Raw genomic sequence first — 27,898 nt, 5'->3', positions numbered from 1 at the left:
TACTGTGAGGGCCTTTCCACTCATTACTGGCCAAATTTGGTGAGGGGGATGTTTGTCAGCACCTTGAACCACCTGGTTAAAGGGTTAAATTTAGAATACTGAGAAAAACATATGCTAGTTTAAATTTCTGGGCAAGTCCTGGACTAACACACCCAGAAAATCCCCCTTGTGTGGACATTTGCTGCCAGCTGTCTGGAGGACAGCAACTGGACCAAAGGGACTCTGAATGCACTTTCTCTGCCAGTGAATGGCGAGAGACATTTAGATACAGGGAAAGCTCTAGCCTTTTGGGGTCCTAAGCAGGATTTTTTGGGACCCCTTCTTGCTAACTGATGTACTGTAAAATAAGAGGCTAACTAATAAGAATGACCACAAGCTGTCTAAATTATATACATTTATACCTGGCTAATTTATGTATTTGTGATGCTGGTTTGGGGTTCTAACAGGTTACAATTTAAATTAGAGATAACCTTTCCAGCATTCTTGTTCTGGGATAGAGGTCTGCAGACCCACGATATCTTGTGGCACAGGTCTAAAAGTCAGGGTCACGTGCAGTACTATGTATATGAACACAAAGAATGCATGATTAAAGGTTTGCATAATGTTTGCATAATGAAATTGTTCTTCACATGGAGCACATGGAGAATGTGCTTTAGACGGTTCTATACAGAACCTTTTTGAAGGTTCCAAAGGGTTCTTCTGTTGTTATAGTGTCAAGCTTGTAACAATAGAAGAACCTCAAAATGGTTCTATATAGAACCATCTATAGCACATTCATGCACATTTTCCATCAATTTGAAGAACGCTTTTATGATGCAAAGAACCCTTTAATTATGCAATGGGTTCTTTAGTTGTTAATGGTTTTATCTTCATTTTCCAAAGAACCTTTCGAGCACCATCTTTAAGAGTGTGGAGAAATCCCAAAAATTAATGAATAGCCAAAATAAATGACAACTGTCACTTAATAAGTGGCATATATAAATAATATCTAACAGCATGACAACCAAACTTATTCTACATAAACGTTCTTAACTAGGTCTAAATAGAAGCAACCTATCATGTGAACAATCATGTGAATTGCTTTCTTGTAGGCTCCAGAAATGGTGGATCCTTCATACAGTCAGATAGCTGCAGCTGGGAAAAGTGCTCTAAATAAGCTGACCACACCACAATAAAGCAAAATAAAGGAAAGTCTGACATACAGTAGTGATTTTCAACCACGACTAACGCAGATGGAAACTGGTTATACTGGTCTGTGTGTGGGAGGGGGACAAAATACTTGGATTGTGGGCGGAAGCAAGCAATGGGTGCAGGTTTTCTGTGAAAGAGGGATGAAATCAATCCCTGCAGACCTCTAATCTAGGGCTCTGTCTCTTCACGCAGTATTTTTGCCTAACTAGCAAACATTAAGATTAGTTTGGTCTAACTACTTTTTACCATTATAAATACTTTACATTCAGCATTTTATATTTATATTTATATTTATATTTATCCATAGTGACCCACTTAAGATTTCAAACAGAGCAAGGACAAACCTTAAGAAGAAAAGCTACAATAGATTTTTGTCTGACCAAGCAGATCCAGAGCTCTGTTTGCTTGTAAGATTTCGTAGGCCTGGTCAATCTGCTGTGTGAACACACTTTCTGCAGGCAGTGTGTTAGCAGTCACTTTCAGGGGTCTCCGGTTGTGTCCAGAACGCCGCCGGCCTTACACCATGCGGGACCTACGTTCCAAAGGGGTGCTCAGGAACATGGCGGATGCTGTAAGGGGGGGCCGCCAGCAACATGCCTGGTGGGGCAGGAACACAGCCACATGTCCTCAAAGTTCCTCACACCGTAGTAATAGTTATTTGTCTTTCTGAGAACGACTTACAAAACCGGTCTTGCCATGTGCTTAAAGTATGCATAAGGAAGGAAAGAAAATTCCTAAGTTGTGCAAGTGTTTGTGATTGAATCATGACTGTGGAAATCTTCATACTTTCACTTTAGTCAGCTCAGTGGTGTTGAGTCGAGTTTGGAGATAATTCGAGGCTACAGCCGCGCAGAAAGAGAAGAAAAGCAAATTAATCAATTGATTTTGGATTAAGCATACTTACATTTCTCCAATGGCTTCCTTGTCTATGCACATTCAATGTGGAGTGTGCTTGCATGATTTAAGGGATCCGGTGTGTCTTCCATGCCAACACTCCTACTGTAGAGTGTGCATCACCCGTCACTTGGCCGTGAATGGCGATGAAAACAGATGTCCAGAGTGCCGGAGTCCCTTCAGGAGGGAGGACGTCAGGGTCAATCGAACTTTGAGGAACATCGTGGATGCTGTCAGAGCCCATCTGGAGGAACAGGAATCCCTCAGAGAAACATCAATGTCCACCCTGAGGAGACAAAACTGGACCTCTACAGACCAATGTCCCAACCACTTCGAGACATTCAGCCTTTTCTGTGAGACGGATCACAAACTCATCTGTGTGGCCTGCAGAGGGGACCGAAGACATCAGGGGCACAGGTTCAAAAATCTGAGTGAGGCATTCCAGGCCAATAAGGTACATACAACCTATTTAACCACTTATACTTTCCTAAATATCAAATGGCTTTAACCATTCCCTAGACTCTATGTTCTTTCATTGCTACTCATGTAAGCCTGGACAAGCTTTACAGAACACAGGTAAAAGGTAGGTGGGTATTTCTTATCATCAAGGTTTATAAGGATCAGCGTTATTATAGTTTTGAACTTTTCGTCAGTTTTCACTGATGAGCTCTCTCCAAATACTGACACCTGACTTTTTAAATACCACCTCCTCACAGCCATGCTTGCCTTGCCTTTGTCTCATTTATGTTTAAGCTCAGATATTAGCCTCTGGGTTTGCCATGTGTTTATCTTAGCAAGTTTGAGTCAGATGTTGATTAATCAACAACTGCAACTAGAGCACAGTTGTTCCTCACAACTCTGAAATGAGTATGATGGCAGTCACACTGCTTGTTACAGTGTTTTATGTGCATTACTCATAATCATTCAAGCTTTTCTAGTAACACCACCAAATTTGCCTTTGTAGTCTTTTTACTTACAGGGAGAGCTTGAGAGTGGGCCACAATCTTTCAGGCCATATGGGGAGGGTACCAAGTCTAGAGGAAACACTGCTCTGTGCCAGAATATGCTTTTATTTTCAGCATGCTAGCCACTGCAAGTGGATGAAATGACCACATCATGTTGTTTCACTGGGGATTTGTGAGAAGCTCCAGGCCAATTTGGTCGGCCATGTTGACTCCCTAACCCATGACCAGCTCATCTCCCTGGCTATCTGGCTGGACAGTTTCCTAAGGTAATGTCGCTTTTGGCAAACCCACTACATCACCAGCTGGAACCCCTGAGCCCATGGAAATAGACATGCAAAAAAAATGCAAGAGAGTGGAGAGTTGGCCTTTGTCTTTGATTGAATTCTTACACAGCTCATAATGATGTCCACCTGATTGGTCACTCCAATCCTCTGGGACATCAACAAGGAGATTGAGGATGCTATTGCTGGAGTTCCTTGACCATCTGGCAAGCACAGCAGGAATATATATGTGCCAGAGGCCTTCAGAGTTCGGCTGATCACCTGAGCCCACACTTCACCAGCCACGTCAACTACCAGCTGGTTCCACACCATCAAAGCCCTGGACACATCTGTCGGTGGACTTTGTCACAGACCTCCCAATATCTAAAGGTATTGTCACCATTCTGGTTGAGATCGATCGGTTCTCTTAAGCCTGCTGTTTTATCCTACTTCCAAGTATGCCCACTGGTCTCCAGACTGGCCCTCCCTCACCATGTGTTTCATGGCTTGAACCTGCCTGAGGACATAGCATTTTACCAAGGGACTCAGATATGGAAGGAAGAGATCTGGAGTGCTAAACATCAGGTTAACTTTAGGACATCATCCAGGTGAAGAAGTTGAATTAAGTGCTCAGCTGGTACCTTCACAGCTATTGTGGAGACGGGTATCTTTCCTGGGTTGAAAATGCCCAGAATTCTTTGATGCACTCCTCACACCCTTCCAGATCTACCATCAACCCCAGCCTCCACTCTTCAACTACATGAGGAGTAGTGAAGAGGTTCCAGCTGCTGATGAATGGATCAAATCAGTGAGAAAGTCTGGGGAGAGCGATCAGGAGACAAAAGCTTTTTTTTCACAATTCCATTTTTCACCCTCATTTCATGTCTCTCTCCTGAGGCTTGTGGTGCCAGGGCCCCTGACGATTCTGAACGCCTGGATACACCACTTCCTGCCGTCATGGTGGCTGGAGCTCCTGAATTTGCCAAAACCGTCTCCTAGATTTAGGCAGAACGGGGCACAGTTCCAGCATTTGGTGGATAGGGAGGGATATGGTTCGGAGAAAAGATCATGGGTTCCTGCCAGGTACACATTAAACCCTCTACTTAAGGTTGAATTCAATCGTAGATGCCCAGACCGCCCAGTTCCATTCCCCATGGCCATCCCCTTGTTTGTCTTTTCAGCATCCACGGAGTCGTTGGGATGAGGGCTTCTGTCAGAGATCCATCCCTGGCAATATGCACCCAGCTTCAGCTAAATTAGCCAACACCACTAGCTACTGTGGCACGATTAAAGTTACTTTAAAGTAGCAGTAAAAACACAAAAGCACAAGTTGTTTCCTTGAGCTACATCAATAAAGTCTGGCTACTCGGTTATAGTGATGGAGAGAGGTTCATCCCCCTGGAAGACTAGCATCTTCCATGAATAATAAATCATTCAGATTTACCTCAATTCATAAATATCTTTGACTGATGAATTCATGCAAGCGTACTCCACAAATATGTATTTTGCATTAACATTTACTAACAGAATTCAGCAACTGCTCATTGACTTCCATTATAAGTTTTGAGTTCTTTTGTAAGCACAGGCATATGTGATGAAACAACAGTCTAATGGGTTAAAACAAATTACATTAAAAATCTCATAAAATTTTGTGAGCATTTGTCGTGCTTGTCTAACCCACTTGTTGATACTAATACATCTTTTAGTTGAAGGCAGCTGAGAAGTTTGACATTTTGGTCTGTGAAAACGAGACACTGGTGGAGTTGATTGAGAGCCAGGCTGACGAGATTATAAGAACAAGGGTAGGTGGGAAAATAAGTAAGTGTCTGAGTGAAATAAGTTACTCTAGTGCACTTAACGGCCTAAAGATACACAAAATTACGGACATGTTCATTTATTTTTATTGCAGGAGCAATCAAAGGCGCTGTCAGACCAGATTTCTGAGCAGTTTGAGCAGATGCACCAATTTCTGAGAGACAAAGAGGACGAGGTAAAGGCACTGCTGTTGGTGGAGGAGGATAATATTTTAGAACGTATGGAGGTAAACCTGTTTTCAATGGAGGAAATGCTGTCGGAAGTGAAAGTGAATCAAGGAGTGTTAGTGTCAGCCCTGGAGACGGACGAACCCTGCCAGTTCCTGCAGGTTAGACTTTTATTGTTCTGTTCAGTGACGTTTTAATTGGAAACAAATTTACATTTTTAGAATAAGATTAGCTAATTCTAGCACAGATGGGTTAGTTTCTGATTAAGGTAGCGTTATCCCATTTCCACTATTACATATGTAAGACATTTATCATTGTTCTAAATAGTCTGTTTCGGTTATTATCCAAAATTGGAAATTCACTGGATCACCACTGTCTTGGTACAGAAAACTGGTACTTGGAAATCTGTTATTTGTAATTTGAAATTTGAAATATCTGTCAATTAATAAAAACATTTTGACTATCACTTAGTAAATGCTAATGTGCCCACAGTGGTGGACTGAGTGTGGACAGTCACTTATTGGGCAAACAGCGTCATCTCAACAAATGTGAGTACACTAGAAGCACTGAAGTAAAAATGCTTTACTAAATACTCAGATCTGAAATATCATTCTGAAAAAAAATGTGATGCCTTTTATTAGGCGATCACCTGTGAGTGATGTTAGAGTTATTCGTGACACACTGTTCCTCGGGCCCTATGAGACTGACCTGAAGGTCACTGTGTGTAAAGACATGTGCAAATCCATCCAACGAGGTAAGTTTGGAAAACCATTTAAAAAAAATAATGCAAATCAAATAGCTCATCAAAAGTCTGGGGATAGAGCATTTCAACAGTGTTTAATACATGAGCATTGGTGGTTTGCAATAACTAATAGAAAGCACTTCAGATGTTGCCAAAAACAATGCAAAACTGAACTCACTTGCTTAAGTAAACTTAGACAAAATTCCTACCTTGGGAAAAAACGTATTACCTATGTTGTGATGTCACTCAAACGTTTCAGGTGTATACTGTCTTTCTGCAGGCCTCCTAGTGGCCATTACACCAGCAGAACAGAATCTACTTGAACATTTTTATTTATTTTGGCCAAAATAAAATATTCATCCCCATAACTCTGTTATCAGATTAACTAGGACACTGCTGTCTCTGCAAGTGAGCAATGGGGGCTGAGAGAGGAGGGGTAAGAACCCCCTGCTGTGAAAAACAATTCACACCTTTCCACAAAGACGGCCATGCCGAGATAAAAGGCGAGCAATGCCACATGAAACTGCCAAGACAAATGTTGTTTTAAAGAGACTGATGGCAGCAAGACAAATTCTGGTTGCTCAAAGGTGACACAAGAGGCTACACTAACCTGGTAGCTAATGTTAGCATATGTGTTTAGGGCAATAGTAACGTTTCTCTCCGACCAGTCAGTAGTCTGCAGTCTTTCCACATCACCTTCTGGTATCAGCTCAGCTTGCTTGGCGCCTCGACAGAGGTGATACCGAAAATAGGCACTAGATTTGCATAATGGAGAACCAAAAAAGCAAGTAGAGTCGCGTTGAGCAGCTTTTGATGAACATTAAGCATGTTGAAGGTACATTTACCCAAAATATCAACACATACTAAACCATTTTTCTGAAAAGTAACAGTTGAAATCTAACATTTAATGGAAAATTTCTAAAAGTGTTCCCGAACCCAAAGGCTCTTTGGAGCAATGACAGGAAAACATTTATTTCCCTAAAGAACCTTTCAATGCACATTCCTCATAAATGAGGTGTGTGGAACTGAAGACGCTCCACATAATGTCAAAGTTCTATGTTGATTAACTGTTTTTCCTTGTCGTGCAGATTTGCCCGTTTCCTCTGTATCTCCGCTGAACATAATCTGAATGGAGAGTTGCCCACCTACTTACTTGGTACTGAGACCAACATGATATCTAAAGGTGCTTCAGCAAGAACATTTTGGATCATATTGTAAAAGAGTGAATGTTTTTCATATTGGATACAAAATTGAAGAACATGTTTAGAATTAGGGGATTTTTTATTACTTGTCCTGTAATTGCTGATGTAATTACTAGTTATATAGTCATATGTAAAAGTTTGAGCAACCCAGATCAGGTCCTATTACATGTATTGCTGATTTTCTAAGTGAAAATAAGTAAACTCATCTGCTACAGAGAACACACCTAAATATGGCATTTCTGCACATTTTAGTGCACAATTTATAAATAAACTATAAAATGTACCACAACTTTAGCATAGGTTGCATTTTAGTATATGTTAAAGCAAATAAACAGTAACTGCATTAAAATGTGCAGAGGTGTTCTCTGTGGAGGATGTGTTAATTATTTTCATTAGAAAATCATTAAATTAAAAACTTGCATTAAAAAAATTTAACTGGAAAAGTTCGTAATATATAAACAATAGTTATGTTTTGGGCTGAACTGTGTTTCAGAAAATATCTGGCTGTTGTCGGGAAGAAAACCTCGTATCTCCATTTTTGACATTTTTCAGTTTTTGACATAATTTGAAAATGGCTGTTTCCCTTTACATTGTATGTAAATTTCAGGACGAATGTACTAAAAGAACTTACCCAAAATTACTTGGAAAAAAGTCTGGTTCCATTGACTTACATTAAAAGGAAAGTTTGTTTTTTCCTTCTCCTGTAAAGTTATAATTTTGGAGATATGAGGTTTTCTTCCGACAACAGCGATATGCACATCATTTTGTTGAGGAAATGCATATATATTAATTTTGACATGCACCTTTGTGTGTAGTGAGTGTGTGAATGTGTATGTCTGTCTGTCTGCCCTGCGATGGACTGGCGACCTGTCCAGGGTGTATCCTGCCTTCCGCCCAATGACAGCTGGGATAGGCTCCAGCACCCACCGCAACCCAGAAGGATAAGCGGTTTAGATGATGGATGGATGGATGGATGGATGGACCTTTGTGTGTCTGATAGCAAATAAAAAACGAATTTGATTTCTGTTGCTGTGTATTTGTTCAGTAGTTTCATGTACGCAACTGAAAATAACAGAAGCTAATTATAGAGTGAAGGGACAACAGAGAGTCCGGCAGGAGCGCTGACTCATTTTATTTCCATGTGACAATCCAGACACCTGTTTGTTTCCTTCACGTCAGTCAGAAGGTCAAAGCTGAAAGATATCTGTAATTTGAGCTAATGCTTTGTTTCTGTGGATTCTTAGCTTGTTACAGATGGATACAATTACTTTTGAAGTATATTACATTATTATTTACAGGGAACTAAAAATATGCAATGTCAGGTAAAAGATGACAAGTTGTCTCCTGTGACTGTAAAGAACTGTAATGCTAATAGGCTGCGAACCGTAGTGTTCATAGAACTTCACTGTACAGTAAAGTGAGCATCTTGCTATTAGCCAGATTTTATGAGGGGGAATGTTTGTAAGCATCCTGAACCACATGGTTAAAGGTTAAATATAGAATACTGAAGGAAACATGTTAGCCAGGAGGGGACGAGCTAACATGTCCAGAAAAACCCCCTTGCGTGGTGGAGATTTTCTGCCAGACCCCAGCTGCTATTAGGACCAGGGGGATTCTGAAACTTTCTCTGCCAGTGAATGTCTAGAGACATTTCGAAGACATGTCTTCGTGTTTATATCATGCATATCCATATTTATCCATAGCAACTTACTAGAACATGTGCTCCTTGGGAACCAAACGTACAAGCTTAGCATTGTTAGCACCAGCTGGGCTACAGGAACTCTAGGAGCAGACTTTTAACAGAGCCAGGACAAAGCTTAAGAAGAAAAGCCCCAATGGATTCTCGTCTCTCTAAGCAGATCCAGTGTGCCGTGTGTTTGGGAGATTTTGAGGACCCGGTCAGTCTGCTGTGTGACCACACATTCTGCCGGCAGTGCATCAGCAATCACTCCCAGACTAACAGGGGTCGCCGGCTGTGTCCAGAATGTCGCCGGCCCTACACCATGTGGGACCTGCGCTCCAACCGGGTTCTCAGGAACATGGTGGATGCCGTGAGGGAACATCTCTCTGTGCAACAAGCCCTGAGAGAACAAAACACAGCCTCCGGCGGACCGGACAGCACCAGAGCCGGGCCGGTGGTGGTGCCGGAGAAGCTGGTGTGTCCGGACCACGCTGAAAGACTGAAACTGTTCTGTGAAACAGATCAGAAATTAGTGTGTCTGATCTGTATTTACGGCGAAAAACACCAAGGCCACAAGTTCAAACCGGTGGACGAGGCAGCAGAACCCAAAAAGGTCAGTGGAAAATGTTGGTGTGAAAGTGATCAAGCACATTGATACTAAAAAACACTGCACCAGAGTAGGAGAAACTGGGGTTAATTGGAGACAGTTTCCATGTTGTATATCTCCAGTTAACCATATGTTAGGATAACCAAGCTGTCGGTAACTGAAAGCTTGACCTCTTGAGTAAAACCAGACACATTAAATATTAGAAAGTATGCTCTACAATTAATTCACTCCTGATTAAATTTGTGATGTGCGCTTGTGCCAACCTGCCCCAGCATGAGACTGATTAGCATACATGGGGATAACAATAAACACTAAGGCCACCGGTGGACAAGGCAGCAGAAACCAAAAAGCTCAGTGGAAGATTTTGGCATGAGAGTAATCAAGCACATTGATACAGAAACCACTGCACCAAAGTAGGTGAGACTGGAGATTTCAAAAAGGGAATGGACAAATCTTAAGAAGAAAAGCTACAATAGATTCTTGTCTGACCAAGCAGATCCAGAGCTCTTTTTCCTTGTTAGATTTCGTAGGCCTGGTCAATCTGCTGACCACACTTTCTGCAGGCAGTGTGTTAGCAGTCACTTTCAGTGGTCTCTAGTTGTTTCCAACTAATGCCACCGGCCTTACACCATGTGGGACCTACGTTCCAAAGGGGTGCTCAGGAACATGGCGTATGCTGTGAGGGTGCACCGCGAGCAACATGCCTAGTGGGGCAATAACACAGCCACATGTCCACAAGTTCCTCACATTGTATTAATACTTATCTTTCTGAGAACCACTTATAAAACCGGTCTTGCCATGTGCTTAAAGTATGTATAAGGAAGGAAAGAAAATTCCTAAGTTGTGCAGGTGTTTGTGATTGAATCATGACTGTGGAAATCTTCATACTTTCACTTTAGTCAGCTCAGTGGAGTTGTGTTTGGAGTCGATTTTGGAGTCAAGTTTGGAGATAATTCGAGGCTACAGCCATGCAGAAAGAGAAGAAAAGCACTACTGAGTTGAAATCAATTGATTTTGGATTAAGCACACTTACATTTCTCCAATGGCTTTCTTGTCTATGCACATTCAATGTGGAGTGTGCTTGCACAATTTAAGGGATCTGGTGTGTCTTCCATGCCAACACTCCTACTGTAGAGTGTGCATCACTTGGCCATGAATGGTGATGAAAACAGATGTCCAGAGTGCCGGAGTCCCTTCAGGGGGATGACGTCAGGGTCAATCGAGCTTTGAGGAACATCGTGGACGCTGTCAGAGCCCATCTGGAGGAACAGGAAGCCCTCAGAGAAACATCAATGTCCACCCTGAGGAGACAAAACTGGACCTCTACAGACTAATGTCCCAACCCCTTCGAGACATTCAGCCTTTTCTGTGAGGCGGATCACAAACTCATCTTTGTGGCCTGCAGAGGGGACCAAAGACATCAGGGGCACAGGTTCAAAAATCTGAGTGAGGCATTCCAGGCCAATAAGGTACATACAACCTATTTAACCACTTATACTTTCCTAAATATCAAATGGCTTTAACCATTCCCTAGACTCTATGTTCTTCTGTTGCTACTCATGTAAGCTTGGACAAGCTTTACAGAACACAGGTAAAAGTAGGTGGGTATTTCTTATCATCAAGGTTTATAAGGATCAGCGTTATTATAGTTTTGAACTTTTCGTCAGTTTTCACTGATGAGCTCTCTCCAAGTACTGACACCTGACTTTTTAAATACCACCTCCTCACAGCCATGCTTGCCTTGCCTTTGTCTCATTTATGTTTAAGCTCAGATATTAGCCTCTGGGTTTGCCATGTGTTTATCTTAGCAAGTTTGAGTCAGATGTTGATTAATCAACAACAGCAACCAAAACAGTTACAACAACATTGACAACATCAAATTCAGCAGACTCCAAAAACCAACAACTAATGGCCTAACCACCCACAGAACCACAGCCCTTTTCAGAGCACAGTTGTTCCTCACAACTCTGAAATGAGTTTGATGGCAATCACACTGCTTGTTACAGTGTTTTCTGTGCATTACTCATAACCATTCAACTCCACCAAATTTGCCTTTGTAGTCTTTTTGCTGCAAGGAGAGCTTGAGAGTGGGCCACAATCTTTCAGGCCATATGGGGAGGGTACCAAGTCTAGAGGAAACACTGCTCTGTGCCAGAATATGCTTTTATTTTCAGCATGCTAGCCACTGCAAGTGGATGAAATGACCGCATCATGGTGTTTCACTTGGGATTTGTGAAAAGCTCCAGGCCAATTTGGTCGGCCATGTCGACTCCCTAACCCATGACCAGCTCATCTCCCTGGCTATCTGGCTGGACAGTTTCCTAAGGTAATTTTGCTTTTGGCAAACCCACTACATCACCAGCTGGAACCCCAGAGCCCACGGAAATAGACATCGTCTGTCTGGAGAAGAAAAAAATGCAAGAGAGTGGAGAGTTGGCCTTTTGTCTTTGATTGAATTCTTACATAGCTCATAATGATGTCCACCTGATTGGTCACTCCAATGGGACATTCAACAAGGAGATTGAGGATGCTGCTGCTGGAGTTCCTTGACCATCTGGCAAGCACAGGAGGAATATGGATGTGCCAAAGGCCTTCAGAGGTCGGCTGATCACCTGAGCCCACACTTCACCAGCCACTGAACACATCAACCACCAGCTGGTACCTTGAAAACCTTGCCCATACCACCACAGCCCTGGACACATCTATCGGTGGACTTTGTCAGAGACCTCCCAATACATAAAGGCAATGTCACCATTCCTCCCTCACCACATCTTCCATGGCTTCAACCTGCCTAAGGAAACAGCATTTCACCAAAGGACCCAGATCTGGAAGGAAGAGACCTGGAGTGCTGACCTTTAGGTTAACTTTAGGACACCATCCAGAGTCCAATTACCAGGTGAAGAAGTTGAATCAAGTGCTCAACTGGTACCTTCACAGCTATTGTGGAGACGGGTATCTTTCCTGGGTCGAAAATGCCCAGAATTCTTTGACGCACTCCTCTTACAGTTCCAGATCCACCATCATCCCTAGCCTCCACTCTTCAACTACATGAGGAGTAGTGAAGAGGTTCCAGCTGCTGATGAATGGATCAAATCAGTGAGAAAGTCTGGGGAGAGCGATCAGGAGACAAAAGCTTTTTTTTCACAATTCCATTTTTCACCCTCATTTCATGTCTCTCTCCTGAGGCTTGTGGTGCCAGGGCCCCTGACGATTCTGAAGGCCTGGATACACCACTTCCTGCCGTCATGGTGGCTGGCGCTCCTGATTTTGCCAAAATCAGCCTCCTAGAATTAGGCAGAACGGGGCACAGTTCCAGCATTTGGTGGATAGGGAGGGATATGGTTCAGAGAAAAAATCATGGGTCTCTGCCAGGGACACATTAAACCCTCTACTTAAGGTTGAATTCAATTGTAGATGCCCAGACCGCCCAGTTCCATTCCCCGTGGCTATCCCCTTGTTTGTCTTTTCAGCATCTGTGGAGACGTTGGGATGGGGGCTTCTGTCAGGGATCCATCCCTGGCAATATGTACCCAGCTTCAGCTAAATTAGCCGACACCACTAGCTACTGTGGCACGATTAAAGTTACTTTAAAGTAGCAGTAAAAACACAAAAGCACAAGTTGTTTCCTTAAGCTACATCAATAAAGTCTGGCTACTCGGTTATAGTGATGGAGAGAGGTTCATCCCCCTGGAAGACTAGCATCTTCCATGAATGAATAAATCATTCAGATTTATACCTTAATTCATAAATATCTTTGACTGATGAATTCATGCAAGCGTTCTCCTCAAATATGTATTTTGCATTAACATTTACTAACAGAATTCAGCAACTGCCCATTGACTTCCATTATAAGTTTTGAGTTCTTTTGTAAGCACAGGCATATGTGATGAAACAACAGTCTAATGGTTTAAAACAAATTACATTAAAAATCTCATAAAATTTCACGAGCATTTGCCGTGCTTGTCTAACCCACTTGTTGATACTAATACATCTTTTAGGTGAAGGCAGCTGAGAAGTTTGACATTTTGGTCTGTGAAAACGAGACACTGGTGGAGTTGATTGAGAGCCAGGCTGACGAGATTATAAGAACAAGGGTAGGTGGGAAAATAAGTAAGTGTCTGAGTGAAATAAGTTACTCTAGTGAACTTAACGGCCTAATGATACACTAAATGCTGGACATGTTCATTTATTTTTATTGCAGGAGCAATCAAAGGCGCTGTCAGACCAGATTTCTGAGCAGTTTGAGCAGATGCACCAATTTCTGAGAGACAAAGAGGACGAGGTAAAGGCACTGCTGTTGGTGAAGGAGAATACTCTTTTAGAACGTATGGAGGTAAACCTGTTTTCAATGGAGGAAATGCTGTCGGAAGTGAAAGTGAATCAAGGAGTGTTAGTGTCAGCCCTGGAGACGGACGAACCCTGCCAGTTCCTGCAGGTTAGACTTTTATTGTTCTGTTCAGTGACGTTTTAATTGGAAGTTTAGAAAAATGAAATTGACACAAATTAACATTTTAGAATAAGATTAGCTAATTCTAGCACAGATGGGTTAGTTTCTGATTAAGGTAGCGTTATCCCATTTCCATTATTATGTATGTAAGGCATTTATCATTGTTCTAAATAGTCTGTTTTGGTTATTATCCAAAATTGGAAATCCACTAGATCACTACTGTCTTGGTACAGAAAACTGGTACTTGGAAATCTGTTATTTGAAATTTGAAATATCAATAAAAAAAAACATTTTGATCATCATTTACTAAATGCTTACATGCCCACAGTGGTGGACTGAGTGTGGACAGTCACTTACTGGGGAAACAGCGTCATCTCGACGAATGTGAGTACAGGAGAAGCACTGAAGTAAAAATGCTTTACCAAATACTCTGATCTGAAATGGATTGAAAATTTGATGCCTTTTACTAGGCAATCACCTGTGAGTGATGTTAGAGTTATTTCGTGACACACTGTCCCTCGGGCCCTATGAGACTGACCTGAAGTTCACTGTGTGTAAAGAGATGTGCAAATCCATCCAATGAGGTAAGTTTGGAAAACCATTTAAAAAAATTAATGCAAATCAAACAGCTCATCAAAAGTCTGGGGATAGAGCATTTCAACAGTGTTTAATAAATGAGCATTGGTGGTTTGCAATAACTAATAGAAAGCACTTCAGATGTTGCCAAAAACAATGCAAAACTGAACTCACTTGCTTAAGTAAACTTAGACATATGCTAAAAGTAACGTATTACCTATGTTGTGATGTCAGCACTCAAACGTTTCACGTGTATACTGTCATTCTGCAGGCCTCCTAGTGGCCATTCCACCAGCAGAACGGAATCTACTTGAATATTTTGACTTACTTTAGCCAAAATAAAATATTCATCCCCGTAATTCTGTTATCAGATCAACTAGGACACTGCTGTCTCTTTAAGTGTGAAATGTTGAGCTGCTAGCAAGCAATGGGGGCTGAAAGAGGAGGAGTAACAATTTTTTGGAAATCTAACATTTCACTGACATTTCAAAAGGTGCTCAAATTTCTTTGGAGCAATGACAAAGAAGAACCACTTTTGGTTCCCGAAAGAACCTTTCAATGCATGGTTTCAATGCAAGAACGAGGTGTGTGGAAACTGAAGACGCTCCACATAATGTTAAAAGTTCTATATTGATTAACTGTTTTTCCTTGTCGTGCAGATTTGCCCGTTTCCTCTGCATCTCTGCTGAACAGAATCTGAATGGAGAGTTGCCCACTTACAGTTTGTTGGTACTGAGACCAACATGATATCTAAAGGTGCTTCAGCAAGAAAATTTAGGGTCATATTGTAAAAGAGTGAATGTTTTTCATATTGGATACGAAAATTAAAGAACATGTTTAGAAATAGGGGATTTTTATTGCTTGTTCTGTAATTGCTGATGTAATTACTAGTTATACAGTCATATGTAAAAGTTTGAGCAACCCAGATCAGGTCCTATTACATGTATTGCTGATTTTCTAAGTGAAAATAAGTAAACTCATCTGCTACAGAGAACACACCTAAATATGGCATTTCTGCACATTTTAGTACACAATTTATAAATAAACTACAGGGAGATATAAATACCCTACATACTTTGACGTATGTGTAATCTATTGCATTACATGCAATGCTGGAAGTGATCTCTGTTTTCTGCCAGACAAATGAAGGGGTACGGCGGTATGCACCCGAAAGTTGCAAACGGAGGTTAAATGTTGCAACGGCGGTCCGGCACCTACCTCATCACTCCGATGCAGGGGCATTCCGGCTTGTTCGAAGCTCTATATACTGAGGAGCATTGCATGTTGTTTTGTTCAGATTGATTCGTCCTAGAGAGAGTTATTACAGAATTTTCATGGCCACTTTCGAGTGAATCTGTGCAGAAGTGTTCTCTGTAGAGGATGTGTTAATTATTTTCACTTAGAAAATCAACAACAACCTGGAATTTGGCTAAAACATTTGAATAAAACTGTATTTTGAGTTTCTTTTTGTCTAGAAAATATTTGAATTAAAAAAACTTTTTTTTTCATTATTGTAGTTCTTAATATATAAGCAATAGTTATGTTTTGAGCTGAACTGTGTTCAGGAAATATATCGCTTTTGGACGAAAACCTCGTATCTCCATTTTTGACATTTTTCACTTTTTGACAATTTGAAAATGGCTGTTTCCCTTTATATTGTATGTAAATGTCATGACGAATGGAACTGATGGAAAAAAGTCTGGTTCCACTGACTTACATTAAAAGGAAAGTTTGTTTTTTCCTTCTCCTGTAAAGTTATATTTTGGAGATATGAGGTTTTCTTCCGACAACAGCGATATGCACATCATTTTGTTGAGGAAATGCATATATATTAATTTTGACATGCACCTTTGTGTGTCTGATAGCAAATAAAAAACTAATTTGATTTCTGTTGCTGTGTATTTGTTCAGTAGTTTCATGCATGCAACTGAAAATAACAGAAGCTAATTATAGAGTGAGGGGACAACAGAGAGTCCGGCAGGAGCGCTGACTCATTTTATTTCCATGTGACAATCCAGACACCTGTTTGTTTCCTTCATGTCAGTCAGAAGGTCAAAGCTGAAAGATATCTGTAATTTGAGCTAATGCTTTGTTTCGGTGGATGCTTAGCTTGTTACAGATGAATACAATTACTTTTGAAGTATATTACATTATATTACATTATTTTTTGTTCCTTGTAAATAATAATGTCAGGTAAAAGATGACAAGTTGTCTCCAGTGACTGTAAAGAACTGTAATGCTAATAGGCTGCGAACCGTAGTGTTCATAGAACTTCACTGTACAGTAAAGTGAGCGTCTTGCTATTAGCCAGATTTTATGAGGGGGAATGTTTGTAAGCATCCTGAACCACATGGTTAAAGGTTAAATATAGAATACTGAAGGAAACATATGTTAGCCAGGAGGAGGGGACGAGCTAACACACCCAGAAAAACCCCCTTGCGTGGTGGACATTTGCTGCCAGACCCCAGCTGCTATTAGGACCAGGGGGATTCTGAAACTTTCTCTGCCAGTGAATGTCTAGAGACATTTCGAAGACTGTTTATATCATGCATATCCATATTTATCCATAGCAACTTACTAGAACATGTGCTCCTTGGGAACCAAACGTACAAGCTTAGCATTGTTAGCACCAGCTGGGCTACAGGAACTCTAGGAGCAGACTTTTAACAGAGCCAGGACAAAGCTTAAGAAGAAAAGCCCCAATGGATTCTCGTCTCTCTAAGCAGATCCAGTGCTCCGTGTGTTTGGGAGATTTCGTGGACCCGGTCAGTCTGCTGTGTGACCACACGTTCTGCCGGCAGTGCATCAGCAATCACTCCCAGACTAGCAGGGGTCTCCGGCTGTGTCCAGAATGTCGCCGGCCCTACACTATGTGGGACCTGCGCTCCAACCGGGTTCTCAGGAACATGGTGGACGCCGTGAGGGAACATCTCTCTGCGCAACAAGCCCTGAGAGAACAAAACACAGCCTCTGGCGGACCAGATGGCGCTAGAGCCGGGCTGGTGGTGGAGCCGGAGAAGCTGGTGTGTCCGGACCACGCTGAAAGACTGAAACTGTTCTGTGAAACAGATCAGAAATTAGTGTGTCTGATCTGTAGGGACGGCGAAAAACACCAAGGCCACAAGTTCAAACCGGTGGACGAGGCAGCAGAACCCAAAAAGGTCAGTGGAAGATGCTGGTGTGAAAGTGATCAAGCACGTTGATACTGGTGGACAGTAACTAAGTAAATGTAATTTGTTACTGTACTTAAGTAGTTTTTTTACTGAAGTATTTCCATTTTGGGTGACTTTTTACTTTCACTCCACTACATTTCAAAGTTAAATATCTTACTTTTTACTCCACTACATTATGTCCATAAAAATGTAACGTGTCAAAACGAAAGACGTGCAAAGGAAGAACATCAATCAGGGCACAGCACACACTTTGTTTTGAGCTTGTTTTGACCTGTTGGTCATACCGACCCAGTGCAGCACACGGTTCAACGTCAGGGCAGCAGCGTAAAATTTTAGGAGAGTCTATTCAACATAAATGATGAACTAACCTAACTTTGTGTAAACAGACCACAATATAGAAATATGTACACATATGCAGTTGTGACTGACGTGTCTTTATTCTGAATTTATACAAACACTTTCATTTTATAGTAAATTTGTTTTTGCTAGTTTATGTTTATGAACAGAGACCTACAGATGCAGTTTAGTAAAGAAAACTCATTTGTGAATCTGAGTTTAAAGTTTTATTAAACTTAAACTTGTAACTAAGTTCAAATAAATCTTAAACTGAAACTTTGCTTGTTTGTAAAAAGTCATTTCAGAGCCACTCAGTTCTACCTGATGGAAACTGTTTGCCTTCAGTGTTTTGTGCTGATGATAATTTTAATAGACATCAGCGTCACTAATTAATGACATTCTATTAAAAGACTGGTTTACCAAGAGAGACTCTGGAGTATTTTCACCTAAAATGAGTTAATGAAGCGAGTCTTGTTACAAAAATGATAATAGGACATCAGAGCCATAATTAATCTTTTAGTACTTTCACTTTCGATACTTAAGTACATTTGAAGGCAAATCCTTTTGTACTTTTACTCAAGTGGAGGTCTAAAGGGAGGAACTTCTACTTTTACTGGAGTAATATTTTACCTTGGGTATCTCTACTTTAACTCAAGTACATGACTTGTGTACTTCGTCCACCACTGCTGAAAACACTGCACCAGAGTAGGCGAGACTGGGGTTAATTGGCACAGTTTCCATGTTGTATATCCCCAGTTAACCATAGCTGCGTTCCAAAGCCCAGGCAGCAGCCAAGGTAGTGTGGGTCCTCAGTAGGACTGTCCTATGAAGACTCCTCCATTTTATGGTGCTGTTGTTTTTTTTTCCTTTGCGTCGTTTGTGCACAGAGAACTGTGGGAAAGCGTGGAAGGATATATCCGATGCATCCTTGAAATCACTCAGGACGTAGAGCATTTCTAGGCTGTATACAAAGGATCCTTCACTTTGGAACGGCCTGCTATGACGTAGCGGCTGAGAAATGCAGCCTACCTCGGCTGCCGCCTAAGCTTTGGAATGCAGCTCGTATGTTAGGATAATCCAGCTATATAATCAGCAAATTAAAACTTAATATGTGAGCTAAAAGCAGATCCACTGAATTCCTAATTAAAGTGTTGTGCAGTTGTGCAAACCTACCCCAACATGGAACTGGTTGGTACAGAGGATGATAAACACGAAGGCCATGAGTACAAACTGCTGGACAAGGCAGCAGAACACAAGACAGTTAGTGAAAGACATTGATATGCGAGTGATTAAGTACATAACAACTGAAACCACCAGAGTAAATTGGTCATTTATCTCTGCCATAGATCTCAGTGTGTGATACATATGCTAAGTACAGCAAACTTTCAGCAAATGAAAGCTTAACAAATCAGCTGAAGAACAGACATACAGCATGATAATAAAGTATTTGCTAAAGTTAGTCCATTCTTAAAGTCATGTCATGCAACATGGGGGCTGAAAGATACAATATGGGCATGGTGATAAACAAAAGGGCACAAGGCAGCAAAAACTGAAGATCATACATCACTGTTCAAATGTTTGGAGTGTATTTAGTGTTGTGTTATAATATTCTGTTATAGATGTATAAAATGATTCTAACACAATCCTGTATTTAACTTAACAGTGTTCAATTCATTTGTAGGACATTGTAAAAAAATTAAGAAATAACTGAAAAAGCAGTAGGGCTTTAAAAATGAAGTCACAACAAAACTAATATCCTGAATCCCAGCTAACAATTTTGGTTATCAGAACATTCTTTCAATGTTACAATTTTTGGTTCCTCGAACGTTCAATCTGTCAAGTTTTCTGGATGTTCTGAGAATGTTTCAGTATAATGTTTGTAAATGTTCCCACAACATTGTTGCAACAGTATGAGAACCTTATTTGTAGGTTACCAAAACGTTTTCTGCACGTTCTGAGAACGTTTTTATGTAACTTTCGAAACGTTCCTACAACGTTCTGCAACATCAGAAGCACCTTGCCTCATATATCATTAGTGATGATCAAATCTTAAAATCGGATAAATAATTTTGGCTTGTTTTAAACATAAAAGTCTCAGAAAAGGTGTTTTTTATTCCACTACTTAGTAAACAGTTTTATATATTAAGGATATTTTATATATGCCAAAAAATTCTTAATCACACCAACATAATCACACTGAATCAAATTCTGGTGAAATTTTAGATTCAATTGTGTGTTAAATTCTTTCCTAAATAATCATAGTCGAATTAAGCTGTTGTGAGGCCAGATTTACTATGATTATTATGATTGATACCATAAAAGGATTAATGACAAGTCAAACTTACTGTATGTCCTCTCTCTGTAGGAGATGCTGAGAGAACCACTAACTTTCCTGTCGAAAGAAAACAAAGAGCTGGAGGAGCTGATAAAGATGCAGACGACTGAGATCACCAAAACTGAGGTCAGATTACAAACAGCATGAAACACACTCAAAATGTCTGTCAGCCCTGCTGAAAAAAAACAGCACAGACCAGCATGCTGGTCATGCTGGTTGACCAGTATAGCATCCAAAACAACATATGCTGGTATTGGTGCTGTTTTTTCCAGCAGGTACCCTCACTAGTATTTTCTATTTCAATGCATTCGTGTTGAAATGGTTGAAAATGGGGTGAATGAGGTAAAAACATTGTCACAGAATGATTAACTAGCCTTAAAGGAGCATCCCAACTGCTAATGTTAGTGCTAGGAAGAGGAATATCTTACAGCAGCCATACATAACTGTAGTAACGACCTTCAAATTAGCATTTCAGTAGAGAAAACTGACTCAAAAGACAGAAATTACTTATCGGATGAGGAGGAGAACCAACCAAAAGATAAAGGTTAGCAAAGTAGCCATCTGGCTATCTACCTTACCTGAGGTTTGGCTTCTCTCTGATCGAAAGAAAACTTGTCTCTGGTGTCCTAAATAAAGAATGAAGACAGAATGTTTGCTTTAAGATTTGGTTCAATGATCAGAGTAAGAGTTACACAAATGCACTTGGTTCTGTTTATGAGCCTGTAGCTCAGTGGCTAGGCCTGAGCCAGTTAGCAAAGTAGCTACCTGGCTCTCTACCTCACCTGAGTTTGGCTTCTTTTCTCTGATGGAAAAAAACTTTCTCTGACATCCATTTTGTGTTGACTAAAGAATGAAGACAGAATGATTTCTTTACAATTGTGTTAGACGGACGAAGTAAGAGTTACAATGCAGAATTGGTTCTGTTTATTAGCCTGTAGCCGAGTGGCTAAGCCAGAGCCTGTTAGCAAAGTAGCTATCTGGCTGTCTACCTTTCCTGAGTTTGGCTTCTGATAAAAAGAAAACTTGTCTCTGGCGTCCATTTTGTGTTGACTAAAGAATAAAGACAGAATGTTTTCTTTAAGATTTTGTTAGATGAGCAAAGTAAGAGTTACAATAATGCTGGCTCGGTTCTGTTTATGAGCCTGTAGCTCAGTGGCTAGGCCAGAGCCGGTTAGCAAAGGAGCTATGTGGCTCTCTACCTCACCTGACTTTGGCTTCTTTTCTCTGATGGAAAGAAAACTTTCTCTGATGTCCATTTTGTGTTGACTAAACCCTGACAGCAAGCATATATCGGTCCACTGGCTTGATAAAGTCAGCACCCCGCAGGCTATTTACTCCACCCTCGGACCACCCAGATTATTGTCCTGCACACAAGCTCTAACTAGATTTTAATCTCCTCAAACAGATTTTAAATTCACAGAGCTTTTCATTTTAGATAAAAAACTAAGACAAATATTACAATCAACTAAGAAAAAAAAATAATGACTAGGCCTGATGTGAAATGATTTTATAGAAAAGGTTGTTGCTTAAAAATTAAAATTATTTTACTGATTAAAATACTGATTAAAATGTTTTACTAAACTAATTTATAATGTATAACTAAAGAAAGCTGGTAAAGTAAATTGGACTATGAGTAGAAAATGAGCAATTAGTGGAATTTTGTCTATTAATCTGCTTAACCACCGGTGGGCCACCCAGAAAACGCTGAGCAAAATGCCAGTGGATCACCAGCTTTGCCATCAGCAGGCCAACAGTGGTCCACTATCCTCTTGCTATCAGGGAAGAATGAAGACAGAATGTTTTCTTTAAGATTTTGTTCAATGACCAAAGTGAGAGTTACACAAATGCACTTGGTGCTGTTTATTAGCCTGTAGCTCAGTGGCTAGGCCAGAGCCAGTTAGCAAATCTACCTCAGTTTGGCTTCTGATCAAAATAAATCTTGTCTCTGGCGTCCAGTTTGTGTTGAATCAAGAATGGAAACAATATTTTCTTTAAGATTGTGTTAGATGACCAAAGTAAGAGTTACAGTGCTGGCTTGGTGCTGTTTATTAGCCTGTAGCTCAGTGGCTAAGCCAGAGCTGGTGTAAGAGTATTACACATTACACATTCTTTGGCTAGGCTAGCAGTCAGTATTGGTTGAACAATGCTGCTTCAATGGCACCAAAATCTTTAGTTTAACTCTTTAACTCTTATTTTGGAAATGCTCTTTTCTAGTTTATGTGCTCTTAACTGAGCGCCTTTGATTTTTTAAATGAGTAATATTTCATTCTTTTTTCCAGTCTTTTGTGAAATTGGGCAAGTATTCAGATTTACAAATATGCTATAGCATATTGTCAGAGCTGGTTTAAGGAGCCATCCTCTTCCTGTTTCCCCTATTATATCAAAAGCACGACTGCAAAACAGCAGAGGGCGCCCACAAGCTTAATGAATGGGAGTAAACAGAGCTAAACGGCTAAAAACAAAAAGTTAAAATAGTTTCTAATTACTCACCCAGAACTTTCCTTTAATTTTAGAAAGTAGAAGGATGTATTTGACAAGAAAAGCAAAGAAAACTTACCTGTGTGCTTCCTTTTTTCTACAGCAAATGGGTTTTGGGCAGCAGGATGTTAGCATTACTGCTAGTGAGTGCTGATGTTTGCGCTCACTGACGTCATGAATGTAGATGAGGCACCATTTTAAACTCCTATAGCTCGAATTTAAAAGCTCGTAAAAATATAACAGCAGTGTTAAAGTGTTTTATGCTGTTCTGTGTTTCAGGAAATTAATGTACTTATTTACACTAAAAACGTTTAAACATTTATAAACTATGATTTTGCTCAAATGCTCCATCTTAACCCATTCATTTTGGACTGGCTCACGAGCGCCCTCTAGCGTTTGAGAAACCCAGAAGACATTACAGGGTGGTAATTCTCTTTTCCACAAGTTCTCTGATATTGTAAAGTTTTTCTGAGGTATCCAGGGCATAACTACAGTTGCTAGGCTACGAAGGATCAACAGGGTGAACTAATTTGCTACAGCGACAGAATTTGTATTTTAGCATCTATTTTTCCTTAACGAACAGCGTACCTTCATAATGCAATTATTTTCATGGACCCCCCTAGAGTTTTGATTTTTAAAACATTCAGGGGTTCCAAGGGATTAATTAGGAGGTCCCGGACCCCCCAGGACCCTCTGCATCTTGCACCTTGGCTGTATGACATATTCACAGAATGCATGCTGGGTATTGTAGTGAGAGGCCAGAATGCTCCTTTTACAGCTCAGTGTAAACTGAAAAACTAAAGTAGCATTAAGAGGATCCCTAGAACCACTAGTTGCTCTTACTCTGCTGTACTGTTCTAATAGAACCTTCTACAAGAACATAAAAAAGAATGTGTTTCTCTGCATTATCATACTTTGGTGCCTCCAGAGTTTACTTGTTGCCCACTTTAAGAATTGTGAAGTCATCACAAGCTTTTCATTTCCTGCTCTTTTAGGAGAAATCCAAGCAGCTTGCAGCTCAGATATCCGCTCAGTTTGAGGAAATGCACCAGTTCCTCAGAGAGAAAGAGCAGAAGGTGAAGACGCTGCTGGAGAAAGAGCAGAGAGCCGTGGTGGAGATGATGCAGAACAACAGAAACGAGATAGAGGAGAAACTGAACAGGGGAAGAGAGGAGGAGGCAATCCTCCATTCAGTCCTGGAGACTGATCAGCCTGATGGGTTCCTGCAGGTTGGCTTTTAAAGCTGTGTTTCTGCCAAACAAATCAGATTTACCCAACATTCAGCCCTTACTCCAAACATAGTCAATCAGCCAGAACGTATTTGGAGTCGGAAGTTTGCTTCTTTAGTTTAGCACTGGAGCTACGAGGCTAATGTTGTCAGCAACTAATGGACGTTTATACCCCACTGTTTAGCATGGTGCTAACTTCAAGCCTTCAATATCAGACACGTATCAAACCTTGTGGAGTCATGCAGTTATCTCTAATCATGACGATGTGGCTTCTGACACTGTATGACTCACTGTTATCTAATCGTGGACTACGTAATAAAAAAGAATGATTGTGGAGTGATTTTAATCCAGTATGAATGAGTCTTTATAATTAGATGAACAGGGAGCTCCTTCAGTAAAAGCACTTCTGTCAGAATAAAACTCATGCAAATGGAAAAGCAAAACCTGCTAATAGAGACGGCCATGTGGAGTGTTGTTATTGTTATTGAGTTTGTCCTTAGCATAATGCTGATGTTGCGCAAGTTCAAGACATCTTCAAGCATTAATTGCATCTGCACTTTTGACATTTTTTTAATCAATAACAGGACATCATACAGTGCCATAAAGTCTGTCTGAAACTTGATGCAGCTAGAGCTAAGTTTGTGTGATGCTAACGGGTGGGATATAAGCGTTCGTTACTTGTTAGCTATACTAGCCTCGTATCTCCAGGGCAAAACCAAAGACGCAGAATTCAGACACCAAACATGTCTTGGCTGATCGACTACATTGTGCAAAATTGTGAGCATTTGATTTTTGGCCAAGGTTTACTTTAAAGCTGAATTCCAGTATTAGATTTCGTTTTAGTGCTTGTTCCTTTTACTTTAAAAGTATTTGCTAAAGTAGAATTAACACACATAAAGCATATTCTTCACAAAATCTATCACTGCTTCAATGACTCCATCTGTCTCTTTTTCAGTGGTGGATAGAGAATGGGTTGGATATCATTGAGGGGATGAGAGAAAGGAATGAAAATGAGTCACCACAGTGAGTATTGGTGGAGATTAGCCCGGTAAAATGAATAATGTGTTTGGAACATAATATAAATTCTGACTGCAACGTAACATCAGTGTCCATTTCAGGTTTAAGTCCAGGCTGAAAGGCCTCAGTGTCATGCCTGACTGCTTGTTCCTTGGCCCCCACGAGACTCATCTCCAGTTCTTTGTATGGAAGGAGATGCTTGGGTCCATTAAACCAGGTAAGATGTTATATGAGAAATGAATGTGACTGTTAAAAATAACCCTGGGCTCCCGAGTGGCGCAACCGTCTAAGCGTTGTCCCTCATCAGGAGATCACGAGTTCGATCCCTGGTGATGCTACAGCCATCCGTAGCCGGGAGTCCGAGAGAGCACAATTGGCCTTGCTCTCTCTGGGTGGGTGGGATGGCTGCCCTTCTCCCCCGATCACTCACTCAGCGTGATGCTAGTCAGCGCAGGCGTCTGTTAGCTGATGTAGCAGATCTGGCGGTTGGCGCTTTCCTCCGAGCGCGTTCGGCTGTCCAATGCCGTCGCGTGAGCGGCAGCTCAAAAAGTTGCGGTGGCTGGTTTCACAGGCCTTCGCCCTCCTAGCGCTGATAGTATCGTGTAATTGGGGGAGTCCTAACTAGCGGGTGGAATTGGAGACGACTAAATTGGGGAGAAAATTGGGTTAAAATATTAAAAAAAAAAACCCTTAGCATTGACTACAATTCAGACCTGAATTGATTCCACATTTACTGTAGTTCTGCAAATATGTAAGAACTGCTGCTTACTTTTGATTTGCACATGAAAATAAGGCCCTGTTGCAGTTGGATTGGTTGGATTCCGTAATTTAAGTGATCACTAACAATATCTGTGATATTAATCCAGTATGAATCTGCAGTGTGTGTAGTTTTACAGTCTGACAGTAATAATTGTGGAGTGATTTTAATCCAGTATGAATCTGCAGTGTGTGTAGTTTTACAGTCTGAGAGTAATAATTGTGGAGTGTTTTTAATCCAGTATGAATCTGCAGTGTGTGTAGTTTTACAGTCTGACAGTAATAATTGTGGAGCGATTTTAATCCAGTATGAATCTGCAGTGTGTCTTAAAATCCATTTAAAGACACTCCTCAGTATATAAAATGTGATCTTCTAAATATTGAATAAACCTGTTTTTACTGTCTATAATTCACCACTGTGTAAACAATTTCTTCCAGACACATTTGTGTACTTTTTTTTTTAATCTTAATAATTTCAAAATAATCAAACCAAATCAAATGTGGTGAGATTTCAGGTTTGTTAAATTGTTTCCTAAAGAACATTTGCTGGTATGGATAATAAAGGCCCTAGATAAGTAAAATAATAAAGGCCCTTAATAAGTAAATTCTTTGGTACTCTTTCCTCCACAGTTCCTGACCGTAACGTCATATCTGACTGCCATGACCCGTACCTCAGGGTTTCCTCTGACGGCCGCAGTGTGACCCGCACAGCCAAAAAGGGCATTTTCTACCGGCAGAAAGACTACAGGCCACTGGCTAGGACCCACAAGACCTTTCATTCAGGGCAGCATTACTGGGAGGTGGACGTGGGGGAGAAGATAGACTGGAGCGTGGGCGTGGATGGAGGATGCATAAGCAACACAAACAAAGACATCAGGCTTCAGCTGAAGCATGACCAAGGCTACTGTATTAAAGAGGACGGCACTGAGACCGAAAAGGAGCTGGCGGTGAAGCCTCGGAGAATCGGGCTCTACCTGGACTGTGACAGGCGTCAGCTGTGTTTCTATAATGCTGACGATATGACTGTCCTCCACTCTACTACGTATCCTTCCTCCACTCCTTACTCTCTCAGTCTCTCACCTGGAGTCTACCTGCAGGGCAGGAACGCTGACCCACTGACTGTCTGCTGGAACTGACTCACCTTCATTTATGGCATTTATCAGACGCTATTATTATTATTATTATTATTAAGTACACAAAACGTATAGGTCTGGAACATTGCAAATGTAGGCATGTTAAAGCATGTCACATTTGTATAAAACACTGCCTGCTGAGGTTCCTCAGTTTGGCTGTTTTCTAAAGGAAGTATATAAGTATCCTTCTGCCTACATCTCCCATAATCCTGTGTGTCAGCACAGATGTGGTTAGGAGACAAATAAATGATATTAAATAGATAAACTATACAAATCTTAGCTTAACAGCTACTATGTTCTTTTAATATGTAAGTATGGCAGTCAACTCATTGTTACATCTGTTTTTATGTTAGCTGTAAGTGTCTGTTTGCTAATGTATTTAAGCTAGGCTAAGCTAATGCTTAGGTAACTTAGCCTAGAGCTAATAAACCCAGTGAAACGTTGGTCTTCTTTTCAGCAGAGCATCTTTCTGTAAGGTGAACGTTTAATTTATGTTAAAGGACACATTTCAGTTTTAAAAAGATATGCTAGCCATCTGAAAAGACTTTTTCCCTGAGAATCAGAATCAGAATCAGAATCAAGCTTTATTGGCCAGGTTTGCTGACACATACAAGGAATTTGGTTTTGGTTACAGGAGCTCACAGAGCACAGTGAGGTAACAGTCAGATAAGTGGGGTAATAAGGCAGGTAAGTGAGGTAACAGTCAGATAAGTGGGGTAATAAGGCAGGTAAGTGAGGTAACAGTCAGGTAAGTGGGGTAATAAGGCAGGTAAGTGAGGTAACAGTCAGGTAAGAGGGGTAACAAGGCAGGTAAGTGAGGTAACAGTCAGGTAAGTGGGGTAATAAGGCAGGTAAGTAAGATGCTAGAATAAACACTGGTCTGAGACGGTGGTT

General features: G+C 40.8%; 3 protein-coding genes across 7 annotated transcripts; all 3 read left to right on the top strand.

Annotated features, from left to right (window-relative positions):
- The first annotated feature begins 1,512 nt into the window (after window positions 1-1,512).
- On the top strand, window positions 1,513-9,200 carry LOC118825327 (nuclear factor 7, brain-like). 5 transcript variants are annotated; one of them, XR_005008657.1, is made up of 7 exons: window positions 1,519-2,539; window positions 5,017-5,112; window positions 5,220-5,453; window positions 5,785-5,840; window positions 5,934-6,046; window positions 7,123-7,217; window positions 9,096-9,200. XR_005008657.1 is itself a non-coding variant. In XM_036595945.1 (6 exons), exons 1-6 carry the CDS (start codon window positions 2,105-2,107, stop codon window positions 7,161-7,163), a joined length of 975 nt encoding a protein of 324 aa, XP_036451838.1. In that variant the 5' UTR covers window positions 1,519-2,104; the 3' UTR covers window positions 7,164-8,073. The 5 variants fall into 5 exon arrangements, 3 of the variants coding, with proteins under 3 accessions (XP_036451837.1, XP_036451838.1, XP_036451844.1); XR_005008659.1 differs by lacking the exon at window positions 9,096-9,200 and adding an exon at window positions 8,052-8,070; XM_036595945.1 differs by lacking the exon at window positions 9,096-9,200 and having other exon boundaries at window positions 7,123-8,073.
- On the top strand, window positions 8,769-16,208 carry LOC118825367 (E3 ubiquitin-protein ligase TRIM17-like). The gene is made up of 6 exons (XM_036595957.1): window positions 8,769-9,530; window positions 13,523-13,618; window positions 13,726-13,959; window positions 14,300-14,355; window positions 14,442-14,555; window positions 15,207-16,208. The coding sequence occupies exons 1-5, from the start codon at window positions 9,072-9,074 to the stop codon at window positions 14,476-14,478; spliced, it is 882 nt and encodes a 293-aa protein (XP_036451850.1). The 5' UTR covers window positions 8,769-9,071; the 3' UTR covers window positions 14,479-14,555; window positions 15,207-16,208.
- A 747-nt stretch (window positions 16,209-16,955) lies between these two features.
- LOC118825311 (E3 ubiquitin-protein ligase TRIM62-like) lies at window positions 16,956-27,447 on the top strand. The gene is made up of 6 exons (XM_036595942.1): window positions 16,956-17,708; window positions 20,422-20,517; window positions 23,865-24,098; window positions 25,054-25,121; window positions 25,217-25,332; window positions 26,502-27,447. Exons 1-6 carry the CDS (start codon window positions 17,250-17,252, stop codon window positions 27,005-27,007), a joined length of 1,479 nt encoding a protein of 492 aa, XP_036451835.1. The 5' UTR covers window positions 16,956-17,249; the 3' UTR covers window positions 27,008-27,447.
- Window positions 27,448-27,898: the final 451 nt, after the last annotated feature.

The sequence above is a fragment of the Colossoma macropomum genome, unplaced genomic scaffold (genome assembly GCF_904425465.1).
Source record: "Colossoma macropomum unplaced genomic scaffold, Colossoma_macropomum, whole genome shotgun sequence".
Lineage (NCBI taxonomy): Eukaryota > Metazoa > Chordata > Actinopteri > Characiformes > Serrasalmidae > Colossoma > Colossoma macropomum.
This window is presented reverse-complemented; position numbering and strand designations above follow the sequence as displayed.

Excerpts from the sequence above, each read along its gene's own strand:
- LOC118825327 (XM_036595944.1), top strand. The coding sequence starts at position 2,105 with ATGGCTTCCTTGTCTATGCACATTCAATGTGGAGTGTGCTTGCATGAT. Across the intron at positions 2,540-5,016 it reads AGGCATTCCAGGCCAATAAG|TTGAAGGCAGCTGAGAAGTT; the intron begins GTACATACAACC and ends TACATCTTTTAG. Across the intron at positions 5,454-5,784 it reads AACCCTGCCAGTTCCTGCAG|TGGTGGACTGAGTGTGGACA; the intron begins GTTAGACTTTTA and ends ATGTGCCCACAG.
- LOC118825367 (XM_036595957.1), top strand. The coding sequence starts at position 9,072 with ATGGATTCTCGTCTCTCTAAGCAGATCCAGTGTGCCGTGTGTTTGGGA. Across the intron at positions 9,531-13,522 it reads AGGCAGCAGAACCCAAAAAG|GTGAAGGCAGCTGAGAAGTT; the intron begins GTCAGTGGAAAA and ends TACATCTTTTAG. Across the intron at positions 14,356-14,441 it reads ACAGCGTCATCTCGACGAAT|GCAATCACCTGTGAGTGATG; the intron begins GTGAGTACAGGA and ends GCCTTTTACTAG.
- LOC118825311 (XM_036595942.1), top strand. The coding sequence starts at position 17,250 with ATGGATTCTCGTCTCTCTAAGCAGATCCAGTGCTCCGTGTGTTTGGGA. Across the intron at positions 20,518-23,864 it reads CTGAGATCACCAAAACTGAG|GAGAAATCCAAGCAGCTTGC; the intron begins GTCAGATTACAA and ends CTGCTCTTTTAG. Across the intron at positions 24,099-25,053 it reads AGCCTGATGGGTTCCTGCAG|TGGTGGATAGAGAATGGGTT; the intron begins GTTGGCTTTTAA and ends TCTCTTTTTCAG.